The sequence below is a fragment of the Suricata suricatta genome, chromosome 16 (genome assembly GCF_006229205.1).
Source record: "Suricata suricatta isolate VVHF042 chromosome 16, meerkat_22Aug2017_6uvM2_HiC, whole genome shotgun sequence".
Classification (NCBI taxonomy): Eukaryota; Metazoa; Chordata; class Mammalia; order Carnivora; family Herpestidae; genus Suricata; species Suricata suricatta.
The window spans coordinates 47,696,570-47,715,376 of NC_043715.1; the positions used below are offsets into that span (position 1 = coordinate 47,696,570).

At 46.5% G+C, this 18,807-nt stretch overlaps 1 protein-coding gene across 8 annotated transcripts; it reads left to right on the plus strand.

The window, feature by feature from the left end:
- The first annotated feature begins 122 nt into the window (after positions 1 to 122).
- Positions 123 to 18,095, plus strand: LOC115280212 (zinc finger protein 234-like). Of its 8 annotated transcripts, none has more exons than XM_029924947.1 (7): positions 123 to 285; positions 527 to 616; positions 2,020 to 2,090; positions 4,300 to 4,371; positions 5,767 to 5,860; positions 8,441 to 8,567; positions 15,759 to 18,095. In XM_029924947.1, exons 5-7 carry the CDS (start codon positions 5,852 to 5,854, stop codon positions 17,624 to 17,626), a joined length of 2,004 nt encoding a protein of 667 aa, XP_029780807.1. In that variant the 5' UTR covers positions 123 to 285; positions 527 to 616; positions 2,020 to 2,090; positions 4,300 to 4,371; positions 5,767 to 5,851; the 3' UTR covers positions 17,627 to 18,095. The 8 variants fall into 8 exon arrangements, with proteins under 8 accessions (XP_029780807.1, XP_029780803.1, XP_029780805.1 ...); XM_029924943.1 differs by having other exon boundaries at positions 542 to 616; XM_029924945.1 differs by having other exon boundaries at positions 123 to 277; positions 542 to 616.
- The last annotated feature ends 712 nt before the right edge of the window (positions 18,096 to 18,807 follow it).

The following is an 18,807-nucleotide window of genomic DNA, read 5'->3' on the forward strand; positions in this document are numbered from 1 at the left end:
GGTTTTGCCTTCAGCATTCTGGGAGACGTAGTCCAGGCGCTCTGTGTAGTCGCGCGCACTTCCGCTCTGGAAGGCGGATCTGGTGCATTCTGGGAGGTGTAGTCCAGAAGCTCTCTGTTTTCGCTGGCACTTCCGCTGGGGGAGTGGGAGGTTGCTCCTGAATTTTCTATGGGAGAGGTGCGTCAGTTCCGCCTGTCCCGGAGCTTCCAAACTTCCTGAATCTGTGCTTGGAACCTGCAGCGACAGGGCGACTTGGGGGGAAAGAAGCCTGAGCAGAGTACGCAGGTATTGGGGGGAGGGCAGGACTGAGCGTCTCTCGGGGAGTCTGCATTCCTGGTGGGTCCCGAGTCTCGGGGTGGGGCGTGGGGTGGGGTCACCTACCGCCTGGCTTGAGAGTTGCTGCTCGTCCCAGCTCGCCCCGTCCGCCTCCCTACCCACGCGTGCCTCTGCTTCCTGGTGTCGGGGAATTGTCAGAGGTGGCGACAGAGGACCCCGGCTGCCTCCATTTTGACCTCAAACTTTCTAGTTGGCTTCTTTCCAGCTTGTCCTGGTCCTGGTGGAAGAGCCTGGAGGGCAAAGCAGCCGCTGGTGGGAACCGAAACTAACCCCTCAAGCAGTAAGGCCTGTCCTGAGCCAGCAAGACCCCCGTTTGTGATTGACCCCACGACAGTAACGCATTTGACCTTCACTGCCCACCTGCAGTACCCACCCGCCCTTGCCCCACATTTTCCTTATATAAACCTGGACGTATTTTCAGCAATTTGAAGACAGTCTTTGAGCCGTTAGTCTGCAGTCTTTTGGTGTTCGCCTCACTGAGATAATTCCTTTCTTATTCACCTGGACTAGATTCTCTGCCTTTGGGTTTTGTAAGCAGCGAGGGACCGAATCGGGTCTGGGTCTGCTTTGGAGCCGCCCCCCCTCCCCCAAGCCAGGCGCTCTTGCTCCCCTGCTGCCTGCTGTGGCTGCGGAAATAAAAAAAAAAAAAATCTCCAACCAGTTCCTGGCATATGGTGAATGGTGATCTCTTTTTAGTATTAATTTCCCGAGCATCTGTCACGTCCCCCAGTTAGGGTCAGATATCCAACTGCAGCGACCTTTGCTTTTCTCCGATTCCTGCCTGGTGCCGGATCATCCCGGGCCCCTTCTAATCTCTCATTTAGGAAGGTGAGGGTGTAATGGAACTAACTTTGAGTTCCTACCGTGGCGAGTCAGAAACCTTACCAGACTGAGTTGTCGCACAAAGAAAACTTGGATTTGCAAGCACGTAAGGAGATCACGGCTTCCACAGCAGGAATCCCCAAGAGAGGGTGAATGGGCTCCTTTGTTGAGGGTTAGGATGGATGTTTTAGAGAGGAAAGGCTTGACATGTATGTAGAGACAGGAGTAAGGATGAGCATGCGCCTGAAGGAAACATGCCTGTAATGTGTGTGTTAGGTAACTGAGGCTGAGGCTCCTCCTGGGGCAGAGATTTTAGGATTATAATGAGGTAAAGGTAATTGTAGGTCATTCCAGAAGTCACTGCAGGTCCTTCTGTGCAGTTGGGGGGTGGTCTGGGTGATCTGGGCCTGGGGCAGGTCTTGTCAGGACAATTGTCATCACCTGAGGTGGTTTCCAGTTTTATTGGCCTGAGTTAAGAGGTGAGCAAAAAGAAGAGCTGAAGGAGAAATGTAAGACCGAGTTAGTGAGTACAAGCAGGTGGGCAGTACATGTCTGGTCTCGGGGTGTAGTCGTAGAACGTTGCTTCCAGATTGCGCTTTTTTTTTTTTTTTGAGAGAGAGAGAGAGAGAGAGCACACACGCATGAGTGGGGGAGGAGCAGAGGAAGAAAGAGGATCTGAAGCAGGCTCCACACCTAACGCGGGGCTCAGTCCCACAGCCCTGGGATCATGACCTGAGATGAAATCAAGAGTCTCATGCTCAACCAACTGAGTCACCCAGGCACCCCTCAGATTGCGCTTTTATTGAGGACAATGACATGATCATGGCATTTCATGACATTCTTTTTTTTTCCACCCGCCAGCCTGACTTCTCAGAAAGGGCTGCACAGAGGTGGAAGGAACGACTGCTTGGGTACTGACAGCAAAGTTCTACGTGAGTGGGATCTGGCATCTTCCTCCCTTCCTCCCTCCCTTCCGAAAGTGTGTGGCTGAGTCGGGGGGGAGCAGGGAGAGGGAGAGAATCTGATGCAGGCACAGAGCCTGTCGTGGGGCTGGCGCTTCTGACCATGAGATCACGACCTGAGCAGAAGTCAGGAGTCAGATGCTTAACTGACTGAGCCACCAAGGGGCCCCTGGGCACTTTTCTTTTACAACGATATTCACATCAGTTAGATAATGTATAGGATATGTAATTGGGCATGGGTATTAGTAATAATACATCCTTAATTGCCAAACTCAACAATGATGGTTTTATACAAATAAATACATTGTCCACAGCACAGCTCCGTGAAGAAATTCTGCTTTTTTGTTTTTCCCTATTTTTCTGTTCTGTAAAAGGAGGTTGAGACCCAGGGAAAATAAGTTATTTGCCCATAGTCCCCACCTAGGAAGAGGCTGAGCTGGGGTTGGAATGAAGGCAGTCTGAGTCCAGAGCTTAAGTTGCTAATCTCGTGGGTGTGTTCTGCAGCTGTTGGAACTAGCAGGTGTCAGACCCCGGGGTCGTTAGGACTTGGGTCTGGAGGACCTTAAAAGCAAGGCTAATGGGCTTTGACTTTTGTGAGTTTTTATTTTATATTTTTATTAAAAAAATTTTTTTAATGTTTTATTTATTTTTGAGAGAGACAGAGACAACATGAACAGGGGAGGGGCAGAGAGAGAGGGAGACACAGAATCCAAAGCAGGTTCAAGGCTCTGAGCTAGCTGTCAGCACAGAGCCCGACGCGGGGCTCGAACCCACGAACCATGAGATCATGACCTGAGTGAAGTCGGATGCTTAACCGACTCCCCTCCGAGTTTTTAAAACCATTGCCAATGATTTTAGTCCACTTATTACTAGTAATATGCTTTATTCTTTTTTTTAAGTGTCTTTATGTATTTTGAGAGTAAGACAGTGTGAGCAGGGGAGGGTCAGAGAGAGAATCCCAAGTGGGCTCCATGCTGCCAGCACGTAGCCCAGTGTAGGGACCCAAACCCACGAAATCATGAGATCACGACTGGGGCTGAAACCAAGAGTCGGACACTCACCCGACTGAGCCACCCAGGCGCCCCATTATAATTTTATTTTTAAGCAATCTCTACACCCATCGTGTCGCTCAGATGATCAGGAGTTGCATGCTGTACTGAATGAGCCAGCCAGGCGCCACGAAACTATGGCCAATTTTTAAACATTGCCAAGAAAGAATAAACTAGGGAACTTCCATTTAATTCCACGATCATCTTTATTATACCCATCATTACTGTTGTTCCTGTGACTGTTTCCAGAGAGCATTAGACTTTATTTTTGCATAATTAAAGTTTTTTTCCATTGAAAAGCTGCAAAAATAGTATAAGGAGTTCTCATATGCTCTCTTAAACTTTTTTTTTTTAATTTTTTTGTTTTGAGACATAGTGAGTTGGGGAGGAGCAGAGAGAGAGGAAATCCCAGGCAGGCTCATGCTATCAGGGCAGAGCGTGATGCGGGGCTCGACCCCACAAACCTTGAAGTCACCACCCAAGTCGAGATCGAGAGCCGGATGCCGTCTGGGTGACCCGTCATATACTTTTTACCCAGATTCCCTGGTTGTTTATCTTCTACCTGTCTTGTGGCTCCATCAGCCCCGAAACCCCGAGAATATACCGGCAATTCAATGACGGCTTAGTTTAGCTTCTGAAGGAAGGCAGCCCCACATTTGGGTAATCAGGAGGTGTCTTGGTAAGAGGGATTTAGAGGAGGCTGATTATAGAATTTTGACACCCCGTACTTGGTAATATTGGATGTTGTACTATGTAATACAGTTACCCATCACATATTAGCTGTCTAATAAGTTATTACAAGTAATAGTTAATAGTGTTACTTATTAAGTAAGGTTGGAGAACATGTAACATCCTGTTTTGTATTCCAGTCTTCTATTTAATTTTGTTCTCTTTTCATGTAACTGCCTTAAAACCAGTCGCCTTTCCTCCATCCCAGTTCAAAGTCCCAATTTTATCCACTGCCTTAAACTATTTGTTTATAAACATTGTTCAAAAAATGTTATTGTAAACTTGATGTTCTTTAGTGCGGAATGCATTCCATAACCTTTGTCTTTTTTGTTGATGCTGCTGCTTTCTTTTCTCTTTCCTTTTTTTTTTTTTTTTTTGTAACTTTTTGTTTTTCATGTAAGCTCTACACCCAGCGTGGGGCCTGAACTCACAGCCCCAAGAGGAAGAGTCGCACGCGCCATCGTCTGAGCCAGGTGCCCTTGTTCTTGATGCCTTTAAAGGGTATAGAGGCAAGTTATTTTGGAGAACGTTCTTCATTTGGGGTTAACGTGAGGTACCGCATGTTTAGGTTCGGTTATGCGTCATTCGGAGGGACTCCGCAGAGCATTGAGGCGTCCGTGACACTGCGGTAGAGCAGGGGCCCAGGGACATCGGTCTGTCCGTGCATTGGTGAACTCAGCTTTGTTACCTAGGCTAAGGTGATTTCGATTAGGTTTCTTCACTGCAAAGTTACTAATTTTTGTTTACTAAAGTTTTTTAAAGATTGTACTTGTAAAGTAATCTCTACCCCCAGCGCGGGGCTGGAACTCACAACCTGCAGATTGAGAGCCGCACACCTTACTGACTGAGCCAGCCAGACTCCCCTAAAGTTACTGTTTTAAAATCATAATTAATAAAGCTTATTTTTTATTTTCTATAATTTTCTTTTTTACATTTATTTATTTTTGAGAGACAGAGCACAAGTGGGGGAGGGGCAGAGAAAGAAGGACACACAGAATCCGAAGCAGTCTTCGGGCTCTGAGCTGTCAGCACAGAGCCGAACACGGGGCTTGAACTCACGAACCATTAGATCATGACCTGAACCGAAATTGGACGCTCAACCGACTGAGCCACCAAAGCACCCCAAAATTAATAAAGTTAATGGGGAGATGCACTCATTAGTTGGCATTCTGCTGTGAGGCCAAGCTTCCCCATGTTCCCTACTTACTCAGTTATAAATACCGTTATCAGTATGCACTCAGAATCTCCATTAGTTTCATAATTTAAGTGACACGTTGATGCACGTTTATTTACACCAACTTGGTGTGTATTGTACGTATCACAGAATCCGCCCGTTTTAACGTTGCCCAAATCAACAATTTTTAGTAACTGCCAAGTGGTGCAGCCATTGCTGTAGTTCAGTTTAGAACATGTTCATTCAGTCACAGTTGAATTCCTCATGCCCATTTTCAGGTCACCCCCATTTTCTCCCCTAATCCCCAGGCGACCCCTAACCTGCTTTCTGCCTCCATAGATTTGCCTCTTCTGGACATTTTCTATAAATGGAATCATAAAATCGCCAGCCTTTTGCGCCTGGCGTCTTTGACTTTGAGCAGCGTTTACCAGGTTCATCCATGTTGCAGCATGATCAGAACTTCATTCCTTTTAATTATATTAAAAGTATTTGAATAACATTCCGCCGTATGGATTTGCCACGATTCATTTGTTCATTCGTGCATAGGTCATAGGTCGACGTTTCATTGGTTTCCGGTTGGAGGGTTATCAGGAATAACGGCGCCGTGGACGTTCGGGTGCGGATTCACAGTAATCACGCCTGGGGGTGAGCTGCATCCTGGGCTCCCGTCAGTGTCTTTCTTCTGCCTCCCTAGGCCTCCGCCAGGTGCAGCTCTGCCTTCCTGGGATCTGTGCAGCCCCGCACTCGGCACACCGCCCGAAGTGGGAGGACCCAGGACCATGTTCAAGGTGAGCTGGGCCTGCCGTTCTCATTTCCGCATTTCACGCCGTTATTCAGATGGTCACACGTTTTTCTGAGAACGACTCAAGCAGAGCTCCTGGCATTTGAGGACCTCGTTTGTGCCAGGGTCTTAACCTTGTCCCTTTTGAATTTACTTTGCATGTATTTTTAGTTTTCGTTTTATCATTTATTTTACGGAGTAGAAGAAATGACTAGAAATGAGCAGTTCTCCCACTTCATTACTTCCCTCTGAAAAATGAGCTATGTTTATTTTCTCCTACTCTTACCCTTGTCGGCATCCACAACTGAATTTCTGTTTGTGATAAACACTTAATTTTAAATTCTGATTTTTTTTCCTTTAATGTTTTGGAATGTTCATTTTTCACAGTGACACCTTGTCCCCATTGAAGCGATATGCCTTTTATCTTTACTTCCTTTTCATAGACGTGTATATGGTTTAGGGATTTTTACTTTTTATATTTTATATTTTATTTTTTTTTATTTTTGAGAGCAAGAGAACGTGAGCAAGGGAGGAGCAGAGAGAGAGAGAGAATAAAGCAGGGTCCATGCTGTCAGCACAGAGTCCAAAGCAGGGCTTGAACCCACAATCCATGAGATCACGACCTGAGCCAAAACCAAGAATCAGACACTCAACCAACTAAGCTCCCCAGGCGCCCCTCAAGAGATGATTTCCACAGCTGGCCTGCTCCCCCGACCCCTTTCTTGGGGGTCCTCCCGTGGTCGCCATGCTGCATGGACATAGCGCTGTGGGCACGTTAGCACAGTCGTTTATACAGTTTAAATTTTAAATATAAAATCCTTACATTTTTCTGTGGCAAAAGATACCTTACGCAGAATTACCAGGAACGTCAACATGGGGCAAAAATATTTACTATAGGGATGCAAAAAAAGAGAGCCCATAATAGAACTCTTACGTGTATGATAAAGGGAGGGAAAAATCCAGTGAAATACAAACAGGGACATGAATAGGCATGTTAAAAATGAGAAACACAAATAAACATCTCAAAGGTAGGCATATTAATTTACAATCAGATCAGTGGCAATAATAATATACACTGTTGTTCCAAACCAGATTACTTAAACCGTGGAACAATGTGTAGCCTGTTCATGGCTGTCTTTGGAGGGCCCCCCCTTCCACCCCCCCCGGACGGTTGTATTCTTTTGAAAGATTAGGGACACAGGAAAATGAGGGGGAAGAAAATCTGTCATTTTATGATTACAATTTTAAATGTGCTCATTTTTCATTTTTTCACTTTCCTTTGCAATCATTTTCAAGTAATCAAGGTAACAAGGTCTACATAAAATGAGGTTATTTGCAGGACACGTTGTAATGAGAAAAAGATGTAAAATTAAGTACTGTTCAGTCAGAATAGGTAAGTATAGTTTGTTCTCTAGGATGCCACAAAGCCACAAATTTTTTCTTCATTTATTTATTTTTGAGAGACAGAGACAGAGTGTGAGTGGGGGAGGGGCAGAGAGAGAGGGAGACACAGAATCCAAAACAGGCCCCAGGCTCTGAGCTGTCAGCACAGAGCTCGATGCGGGGCTCAAATCCACTACCTGCAACATTATGCCCTGAGCCAAAGTCGGACGCTCAACCGACTGAGCCATCTAGGCACCCCTAATTTATTTATTTTAGAGCAAGAGCAAGTGGGGAAGAGCAGGGAGAGAAGAAGAGAGAATCCCAAGTAGGCTCCGCACTGCCAGCACACAGCCGGATGGCGGGCATGAACTCTCTGACCATGAGATCATGACCTGAGCTGAAATCAAGGAGTTGGACACTTAACCAACCGAGCCATCCAGGCACCCTGAGAGGAAATATTTTTATTTATTTATTTATTGAGAGCTTGGGAGCAAGTGCGTGCAAGTGGGGGAGGGGTAGAGGGAGAGAGAGAGAATTCCCAAGGAGGCTCCATGCCCTGCGTGGAGCCCAACTTGGGGCTTGAGCTCATAATGTGAATGATAACAAACATTTGTTAGGCACTTGGTCTGTGCCCTGCAGTTCCAAGTGCTAGAGATACTCCGTTGTTTAATCCTTGAAAGAACTCCGACCACATACAGAGAAGAAACTCAGGCCCAGGGAGACTTGTCCAGAGTCCCACAGCTAGCAAGGTGCAGGCCCTGGGGAACCGTGCTGACCTGGCGCTGGAATGTGGTGCCGAACGTGACGTGGGAGAGCGCGGAGCAGCCCCACGAGGGTAGCAGAAGCTAGTTTGTTTGGCGCATGTTAAAAGCAAAGTGGTAGGGTTCGGGTGTGTATAAGAGGAGGAAGGTGGGTGTGTCATCCAGGGTGTGTGCCTAGAGTTCTTGGTGGTTCCTTGTAAGTAGACCCCACAAGGACACACAAATACAAGGACATTGTCATTGCCGCACACTTTGGTGAGGCTGAGGACACGCAGTGTGGCATTGGCAGGGTACAAGGAGAAGCACCTGGAAGCCCTGCGGATGGACTGGAGTCCCTCACCCTCTGGAACCACGTCCCACCATCCTCGCCACCTCCTCCGTGCTGCCCCGCTCCCAGCGGCCACCGGGGGCGAGACTGAGGTTGAGTGTGCTTGGTGTCGTAGGAGGCAGTGACGTTCAAGGACGTGGCCGTGGTCTTCACGGAGGAGGAGCTGGGGCTGCTCGACTCTGCCCAGAGGGAGCTGTACGGAGACGTGATGCTGGAGAATTTCCGGAACCTGCTCTCACTGGGTGAGGAAAAGCGCTCTGTGACTCAGTGTCAGCTTCCGGGATTGTCTGTGTCCTTGTGTGTTGAAGCCTTTGGGGGTCTTGAAATGGTCACCATAAATGGTATTTATGAAATAAAGTGGAAAAACCTCAGTTTGTTAGAACACAATACATTGTAGCAAAATCTCCCAGTTTTTTCAGTGGAGTGGGAGCCCAGTGGGAGGAGATTTAGTGCAAATAGACACTGGTTACAAATAGGTGTTTATAGTGCATGTTCATACATGTATGTCTAGGTCTTGAAATATGGGCCATTTTTTTTTTGGTGTTTTTTTTTTTTAATGTTTATTTACTTTTGAGAGAGAGAGAGAGCATGAGCAGGGGAGAAGCAGAGAGAGAGGGAGACACGGAATTCAAAGCGGGCTCTAGGCTCTGGGCTGTCAGCACGGAGCCCGACACGGGGCTTGGTCTCATAGACCGTGAGATCATGGCTTGAGCCAAAATCGGAGCCTTAACCGACTGAGCCACCCAAGTGCCCCAGTATGCGGCATGTTTTTAAAAACGGTTGAGAAATGCTGGATTCAATTAATTGGTCGTATGTGTAGGCATCCAGATGTCCAGTCAGTTGTACCTTTGGTGTGTGCATTTTATTTATTTATAAACGTTTATTTTTCAATTTTTGAGGGAGGGAGAGAGTGTGGTGGGTACATGAGTGGGGGAGCAGCAGAGAGAGAGAGAGGGGGAGAGAGGGTCTCAAGCGGGCTCCAACTTACCAACTGTGACCTCAAAGTCAGATCTTAACCAGCTGAGCCACCCAGGCACCCCTAGTGTGTTCGTTTTAAATATGTGACTTTGCGGGCTCGCAAATCACCGCGATGATGCGAGCAGGCCACTGAGGAGAGAAGTCGGGTAAGAGCCACACTGGCAGGACTCCTCGTCCGTGTTCTCCCCGGTGTCTTTGCTCCTCTCCGCCCGCTTTGCCGGCACCTGGTCCAGATGCTAAACTGTCCTTGAGTCATTTCAGGCGCCTTCATACCGCTCGCCTGTTCCCATGCGTCCTCTCGCATTGTCTGTTCTCCACGGAGCAGCCAGTGTGATGCTTTGGAACTGCAAGAGCCCCATTCCTCTGCTCCAGACCCTTTGTGGCTTATTTACCTCTTCAGCCGGCTTCTTGAGTCCTCCGTGGTGCTCCCTGTCCCCCACTTCCTCTCTGAATACTTCGCCGCCCACTTCCTCTTGTCCCGCCCCGTCCACCCACACCAGACCCCTCGCGTCTCCCAGACCTGCCAGGGACACTCTAGCGCCCGCTGCCGGAACAGATCGCCACCTACTTCGTGGCCTGATTACAGTCCTCCGGGTCAGCAGTGTGGCACGGTTCTTACTGGGCTGCGGTCAAGGTGTCTGCACAGTTGCATTTCTTTTTGGAGGTTCTAGGGGGACGATCTGTGTCTTGGCTTTTTCAGCTGCTAGAGGCTACCCCCTGTTTTTGAACTTCGGGCCCCTTTCCTCCGTCTTCACAGCCAGCAGCCCTGCCTCTCCCCACCCGTGCTTCTGCGGTCACATCGCCTTCCTCCGCTCTCCTTCCATCTCTTTCTTCCACTTTGAAGGATCGTTTTGATTGTCTTGAGCCCACCTGGGTAAGAGGATCGTCTTCCATTTGAAGGTCAGCTGATTTGCAGCCTTGATTCCCCTTTGCCATATAATCTAACATATTCTAGCCTCCAAAATCAGGCCGTGATTCTTTGGGAGCCACTTAACCTGCCTACTACACATACTTCTGCCTCAGAGCCCTTACTTGCTCTCTCTGGCCGACACACTTTTTTAGCTGAAATCCTTTTGTCCCTTCCCTCCCCCCTTCCTCTCATCCTCCCTCCTCCCTTCCTCCCTACCTCCTTTCCTGTGTCTGCTCGGTTTTAATGTCATGGGAATGGCCTTCTCTGACCAACTTACATGAAACATCTCCCTCTCTTTACCCTTCTTGTTCTGCCTTATCTTGTGCCTCACACATTTTTGTTTGCTTGCTCATCTCCTCTCTGTCCCCACTGGAATTTGATCCCCACAGGCAAGGGATCTTGTCTGTTATGTTCATCGCTCTATTTTCAGCGCCTAGAATCGTCTGGTATGTGGCAGGTGTCTGGAAACATGTGTTCATTTAGCAAATGTGCTCATGGAAGGGAGACGTCCGTGCGTCCATGGGTCCAGGAGATAGCTATAGGTCGAAGGGTGTTGCAGACCGTTTCTTGTCTTCTGATGAATGCCTAGCTGGTTTCTTTCTATTCAGTACTTTCGTGGGTGCCCTTGGCATGGAAGTGTGTTTGGGTACGTGCACTTGACCCGTGTCCCAGGGCAGCTTGGAAAGCCTTGTGGTTGTGGTCACTCTGAGTCTCTGTGGCTTTCCTGGAACCTTCTGATGTTTGTTTATCTTAGAGAGAGAGAGAGAGAGAGAGAGAGAGAGAGAGAGATCACGAGCAGGGGAGGAGCAGAGAAAGGGGAAGACACAGACTCCAAGCAGGCTCCAGGCTCTGAGCTGTCAGCACAGAGTCCAATGCGGGGCTTGAACCCACAGATCGTGAGATCATGACCTGAGCCAAAGTCAGACGCTCAATCGACTGAGCCCCCCAGGCGCCCCTGCAATGGGGATTCTGATGTCCACAGATGTCCAGCTCTCAGACAGATCCCCCAACAGAAGGAAGAAAGGTCTGTTTCCTACCGTGTCGGACGGTACCAGCCAGGTTGCAGGCTGCCTTACTCTTGAAGATTTGCCATCTGCAGCCCGTCTGTCTCTCTGACAGCACCCACCCATGTTCCTGCCTCGAGGTTTGCCCTTCCCTGGCCTTGAAGGGGGAGATTGAAGGTGAGAGTGATAGGAGACACATACCTGAACGCCGCCTGCATCTCTGGTTCAAAACTGTATCGTGCTTTTTATTTTCTACAAAGTTAACTGTTAAACAAAGAATGTATATTTCATACAGTTTTTCCTTGATTTTTTAAATATAGGTTTGGTGCTTTTTAACTCTTAAACATTCATTTCATTTAATAAAACATTTTTTGATTATATATGTATTTTTAATTTTTTAACGTTTATTTTTGAGAGAGAGAGCATGAGCAGAGGAGAAGGAAAGAGGAAGACCCAGAACCCGAAGCAGGCTTCAGACTCATGAACTGTGAGATCATGACCTTAGCTGAAGTTGGATGCTTAACTGAGCCATCCAGGTGCCCCCCAAAAAAATTTTTTTTTAATTTTAGACCAAGTGAGAGCAAGTAGGGGTGAGGGGCAGAGAGGGGAGAGAGAGAATCTTAAACAGGCTCCATGCTCAGCTCGGGGCCCAATGCAGGACTTGCTCCCACAACCTTGGGATCATGACCTGAGCCAAAATCAAAAGTCGGACCCTCAGCCAACTGAGCTACCCAGGAGCCCCTCACCAGTGAACGTTCTGCTGTAGAAAGAATCAGGAAACTTCCTGCTTAAAATTGTCACATCCTCAGAGAGACTCCCTGTTCCTCTTACACAACTACTCTTTTTAAGGTCAGTTTGTTAAATATAACCCGAAACCATAAGTATAACTGTACTACTTACCGAACACTATATACTTACCTATTAGCATTTTCCCAAGATTGTGTTCTTATTACTTATCTTTCTGTTTGAACACTTTGGTTAATTAAGGACAAGGTAACTTCCAGAAGCAAAGTTCTCAAGTCTTTTTGAGCACGAACCATAGTAAGAAACACATCTTTTGTTGTAACCAGAACAGCCGTTTTGCATATTGTCGGTTTACATCTGTGACTGTCACAGGCATTTCGCATAATTACCCCATCCCGTTGGCATGATACTCTGACAGTTTCTGTCTTGCTTCTTTTTTTTTTGAAAGCTTATGACAAGCTCTTTAATCTTTCCAGTTCACTAGAGTCTTGAAAGTTTTTCTTTTCTTTCTTTCTTTTTTGTTTTTTAACGTTTATTCAGTTTTGAGAGACAGCGCACGAGCAGGGGAGGGGCAGAGAGAGAGGGAGACACAGAATCCGAAGCAGGCCCCAGGCTCGGAGCTGTCAGCACAGAGCCCGTCAAGGGGCTCGAACTCTTGAACTGTGAGATCATGACCTGAGCTTAAGCCGGTTGCTTAATTGACTGAGCCACCCAGGCGCCCCGAGTCTTGGAAGTTTCTCAATCTGAAAACCTGCTGTGATGGGTTGTGTTATCCACACACATCCAGACATCCAGTTTGTCCATGTTCTGTTATCAAAGAGATAGTCCTAAAGCTTCGGAAGGAACTGGCAATAGGCCTTCCTTCCTTTTCACCCCAGGGATGCCTGCCGCCTTTTTATTGTTTGATTAGCATCCTGCTTGAGGTCCCCCTGCCCTTGACGTCCCCTGTGCAGCTTTTCAGCCTCCCAGCAAAACCGCAGTGTTCTGTCACTTTCCTGCGTCAAATAACTTACATGGAAAAGATGTTTTCCTTCTAGGACTTTTGGCCTAACCTCTCACCAAAGTAGGCAAACCAGGATTCATTTATTCAGTTAACATGCGTTTGTGGAGCGCTCTCCACACTCCAGGCACGCTTCTGGACATGGGCCATAAAGTAGGAGAGTGTAAGATGCGTTCAGTGTATAACATGCTTCCCTCTTGATGCGGCGTTGTGGTGGGAAAGACCTGCAGTGCCCGACGGAGGACTTCGCAAGTCACGTGAGAGGGGGCTGCATGGAGCATAAGCGAGGAAGGAGGGGTGTTGCCAGAGGTGAGCTGGGAGAGGGCAGGACTGGTTATTTAACACTGGGTAATAGGGGCGCCTGGGTGGCTCCTTTGGTTCAGCGTCTGGCTTCAGCCCAAGTCATGATCTTATGGTTCGTGGGTTCTAGCCCCGCATCTGGCTCTGTGCTGACAGCTCAGAGCCTGGAGCCTGCTTCAGATTCTGTGTCTCCCTCTCTCTCTGACCCTCCCCTGCTCACGTTGTCTCTCTCTGTCTCTCAAAAAAAAAAATTAATTAAAAAATAAATAAAAATTTAAAAAAAAATAACACCGGGCAGTAAAGGGGCTCGTTGCTGGGCCGACTTTGAGCAGAGACCCACAGGTCATAAGGAATCATCCAGGTGTCTGTCCAGGAAGCGTTTCTGGCAAGATGAAACTCCCGCAGCAGGGTTGGCTTTCAGAGTTTGCACCGTGACCTCGTTTCCTTCTCCCAGGCTCTGTCTCTGCTGTTTTCACTTCTTTCCTAGAGAGCTGAATGACCATCAGGTTTTAGAGCCGTGTGTGTTTTGCGTTCAACTTTATTTCCCTTTTGTCCTCACCAAGGAAACTTGCCCGTAGGAGCTAAAGTTCCACTGTCTGTGCCATCAGGTGTTTGCTCCAAAACCCACAAGTAATTCTAGACATTCCAGGTCACCTTGACGCCGAAGTAACTTTCCAATAAAGCCACACAAGGCAGGGCTCTGTAGAGGCTGTTTCCCACATATCTAGTGGAACGAAAAGGGGGCAGCTTTTAACTGACTGTTCATGTGGGGAGGCGAGTGAAATTGTCCTTTAAACGTTTCTTCAGCAGCGCTTTCGAAGACTGTTTTTCTAGAGCAGTTGTAGGGGCGCAGCAAAGTTGAGAGAAAGGGACAGAGATATCCCATATGTCCCCTGCCCCCGCTCACTCACGTCTTACATTATCAGTTTCCCCACCAGGTTCAGCTGATGCACCTGTGTTGACACAGCATTACCACTGGGTCTGTGTTACCCGCTAGGGTTCACTCTTGGTATTGTATATTATATGGACTTGGGAAAATGTATAAAGCCATGTATCCATGTTTGTAGTATCATGTAGAGTAGTTACACCACCCTAAAAATCCTTTGTCCTCTGCCTCTTCATCCCTCCCCTCTAACCGTGGCCACCACTGGATCTTTTTTCAGTCTCCATACTTTGCCTTTTCAAGAATGTCCTATAGTTGGACTCATATTTTCAGTTTGGCTTCTATCACTTGGTAATATGCATTTATGTTTCCTCCATACCTTTCATGGCTCTATAGCTCATTTCTTTTTAGCACCAAATAACATTCCATTGTGTGGATGTGACACAGAGGATTTTTTCTGTTCACCAACTGAAGGACATCTTGGTTCATTTGAAGTTTTGTCCTCGTGAATAAGCCTTGTCCAAGTTTTGTCGGTGTATAGATTTCTGTGTGACGTAAATTTTCATCTCCTTTTGGTTAATACCAAACTGTGCAATAAGCGGGAGAGTATGGTTTGAAGGATGTGTTTAGTTTTGTAAGAAACCACCAACCTGCCTTCCTAAGTGTCTATGCCATTTTGTGTTCCTACCAGCAGGGAATGAGTTTCTGGTGCTCCACGTCGTGGCCGGTGCTTGGTGGTGTTGGTGTTCTAGATTTTGGCCATTCTGATACATGTGTGATGGCTTCTGGGTGCTTGCGTTTGCGTAATGTGACATGGGGGGCGTCGTTTCATGCAGTTAACCACCATCTGTAGATCTTCAGTGTTAAGGTCTTTGGTCCATTTTTTAATCAGGTTCTTTTTTCCTTATTGTTGAGTTTGAAGAAAAGTGAAAATTTTGTTGAAAAAATAGTCTTCAAATGTTTAGACAATCTTTATGTAAATATAGAGACTTGGGAATATGAATGGGCTAAATGTTTTAGAAAACAAAACACATTTTTGAACTTAAATTATTAGAAGCGGTCAAAAGTTTGTAATAGTAGCCAACTCATTTAATGTCTTTCAGCATAGAAAGATAGCTTAGGTGAACATGTGCAGAATTTCCAGGAATACTTTGAATATATAAATATAAGTATTACAAGGTATTTTATATTAGGACATATAACGAATCCAAAATGTGATTATATGATTGCTTTGTAAGTTCTAGTTGATTCATATCTTACTGTCTATATAACTTTTCTAACTACATAATTTATTAACTACATAGTTTTCTATTCAATATTCTACACTGACTTTCAAATTCAATAGAAGTGGTCATAGAGGCAAACCGTAAGAGACTCTTACAGAGAATAAACTGAGGGTTGATGGGGGAAGGGAGGACGGGAAAATGGGCTTAGTGATTAGGAGCCCAGGGACCCCCTCTTGGGCAATCCAGGGACTGTGATACACTGGGGGAAAGACCGACTGAACATCCTCCAGGTTCAGTAGAGTCTTACACTCTCCCCTAAATGTGAAATCTTGAAAATACTGAACAAGGCCTTCAGTTGTCCACATCTCTGCCTTCTCTGTCTTTACAGGAGGAAAAATCCAAAGTAAAATGAAGACTGTTTTAGAAGCAGAACCACATGAAGAGCTTTCCTGCTGGCAGATCTGGCAACAGATCGCAAGTGACTTAACCCGGTGTGAAGGCTCCGTGATAAAGAGTTCCCAGCTCCCCAAACAAGGTGATTCACCTGCACAGGCTGGGGCTGGACTGTCGAAAGCTCACACAGGTCAGAAACCCGATCAGTGCAGCAAATTTAAGAAATATTTCAGTGATGTCTCCAACTTTGATCTTCATCAACAAATACAGTCTGGAGTGAAGTCTCATACGTGTCCTGAGTGTGGGAAAAGCTTCTGTTACAGCTCAGCACTTCATATTCATCAGAGAGTCCACCTGGGAGAGAAGCGCTATAAGTGTGATGAGTGTGGGAAGGAATTCAGTCAGAGCTCATGCCTGCAGACTCATCAGAAAGTCCACACTGTAGAGAAGCCATTCAAATGCGAGCAGTGTGGGAATGGCTTCTGTCGTAGGTCAGCACTTAATGTGCATTATAAATTGCACATGGAAGAGAAACCTTATCGTTGTGACCAATGTGGAAGGGCCTTCATTCATGCCTCCCATCTTCAGGAGCATCAGAGAATCCACACTGGGGAGAAACCCTTCAAATGTGATAAATGTGGTAAGAAGTTCCGTCGTCGATCATCACTTAATAGTCATTGTATGGTCCACACGGGAGAAAAACTGTTCAAATGTGAGGAGTGCGGGAAGTGTTTCTTCTGTAGCACAAATCTTCACATCCATCAGAAGGGCCACACACGAGAGAAACCTTATAAATGTGAGGAGTGTGGGAAGGGCTTCATTCAGCCTTCACATTTTCGGGCCCATCAGAGAATCCACACTGGGGAGAAACCGTATGTATGTAAAGTGTGCGGTAAAGGCTTCACTATGAGTTCAAATCTCCAGGCACACCAGAGAGTCCACACAGGAGAGAAACCGTACAAGTGCGATGAGTGTGGGAAGAACTTTGGGACGAAAACCCGTTATCAGGTTCATCTGGTGGTCCACACGGGAGAGCGGCCCTACAAATGTGAGGTATGCGGGAAGGACTTCAGTCAGAGAGCCTATCTTCAGTCCCACCTGAAGACCCACAGCGTAGAGAAGCCTTACAAGTGTGAGGAGTGCGGGCAGGGCTTCAATCAAAGTTCCCGACTTCAGATTCACCAGCTGATCCACACTGGAGAGAAACCCCACAAATGTGAAGAGTGTGGGAAGGGATTCAATCGTAGAGCGGACCTCAAAATTCACTGCAGAATCCACACAGGAGAGAAACCATTTAATTGCGAGGAGTGTGGGAAAGTTTTCAGGCAGGCTGCAAATCTTCTGGCCCATCAGAGAATCCACAGTGGAGAGAAACCTTTCAAATGCACAGAGTGTGGGAAGAGCTTTGGTCGCAGTTCACACCTTCAGGCCCATCAAAAGGTCCACACTGGAGAGAAGCCATACAAGTGTGAGGAGTGTGGGAAGGGCTTCAAGTGGAGCTTGAATCTTGACATGCATCAGAGGGTCCACACAGGGGAGAAACCCTACAAGTGTGGGGAGTGTGGGAAGCACTTCAGTCAGGCCTCAAGTCTTAAGGTTCATCAGAGTGTCCACAGCGAGGAGAAGCCGTACAAATGTGATGTGTGCACCAAGGTCTTCCGCCACTCTTCACAGCTACAGTCTCACCAGAGAGTCCACACAGGGGAGACACCTTACAAGTGTGAGACCTGTGGTCAGAGCTTCCGTTGGCGATCCAAACTGTCACATCATCGCAAAACTCATGGTGGCAGTACAGTTTATGAAAGTAGCAAGAGTGGTAAGAATGTGAAGGAATTGTCTGCAGAAAGAAGTTCTCCAAAATGACGTTCTATGAAAAGCTGAATTCTTATCATCGATTCTCATGAGAGAGAAAAGACTTGTTTTAGTTTAGTTGATATTTGAGCAATAATTAAACCTATCTCCATTCTCACCAGATCACACAGTGGAGAACCCTTAGGTGGTGTGATACATCTTTGTTCAGAAGCACTTAGGTAGTACTTAGGGAAAGAATTTGGTCTGGCCTTTAATGCGCGTATAATGGTGAGTGTACCAGAATTCATACTCAACAGAATATAAGCTGCCTGAGGGCGGGGACTTTGCTGCTAAATCTACATGGCCCTCAAAGCTGGAGGCATCGTAATTCTGGACTTCAAGTTGTATTACAAAACTGTAGCAAACAATAGTATCATAGTGGCACACAAATAGATAGGTCACTACAACAGAATAGAAAACCCAGAAACAAATCCACAAATATATGGTCAATTAATCGACAGCAGAGCAGGAAAGAATACCCAATGGGGAAAAGATAGTCTTTTCAATAAGTGCTGCTGGGAAAACTGGACAGCAACATGCAAAAGAATGAAATCGGACCTCTTTGTTACACCCAGACACAAAAATAAATTAATAATAGATTAAAGACCTTGGTGGGAGACCTGTAACCATAAAACCCCTCGAAGAAAGCTTAGGGAGTAATTTCTCTGATATCAGCTGTAGCAGTTTTTTTTTCTAGATAGGTCTCCTGAAGCAAGAGAAATAAAAGCAAAAATAAACGGTTGAGACTGCATTAGAAGAAAAAGGTGTGCAGCAAAGGAAACAATGAAACTAAAAGGCAGTCTACTGAATAGGATGTTTGCAAATGAAAGGCGTTAATATCCAAAATATGTGAAGAAGTTGTAAAATTCAACACCCAAGAAACCAATCCAATTAAAAACTGGGCAGAAGACCTGATTAGACATTTCTCCAAAAAGAAATGTAAATGGCTAGCAGACACATGCACTTAGAGAAAATGCAAATCAAAATGACAATGAGCTATTACCTCACACCTGTCAGAATGGCTAAAAGCAACAACACAAAAAAACAACAGGTGTTGGCAAGGATGTGGAGAAAGGGGAAGCCCTCCTGCACTGTTGACAAGGATGCAAACTGGTGCAGCCGCTGTTAACAAACAGTACAGAGGTTCCTCAAAAAGGGAAAAATAGAACTATCCTATGATCCAGCAATTGCAC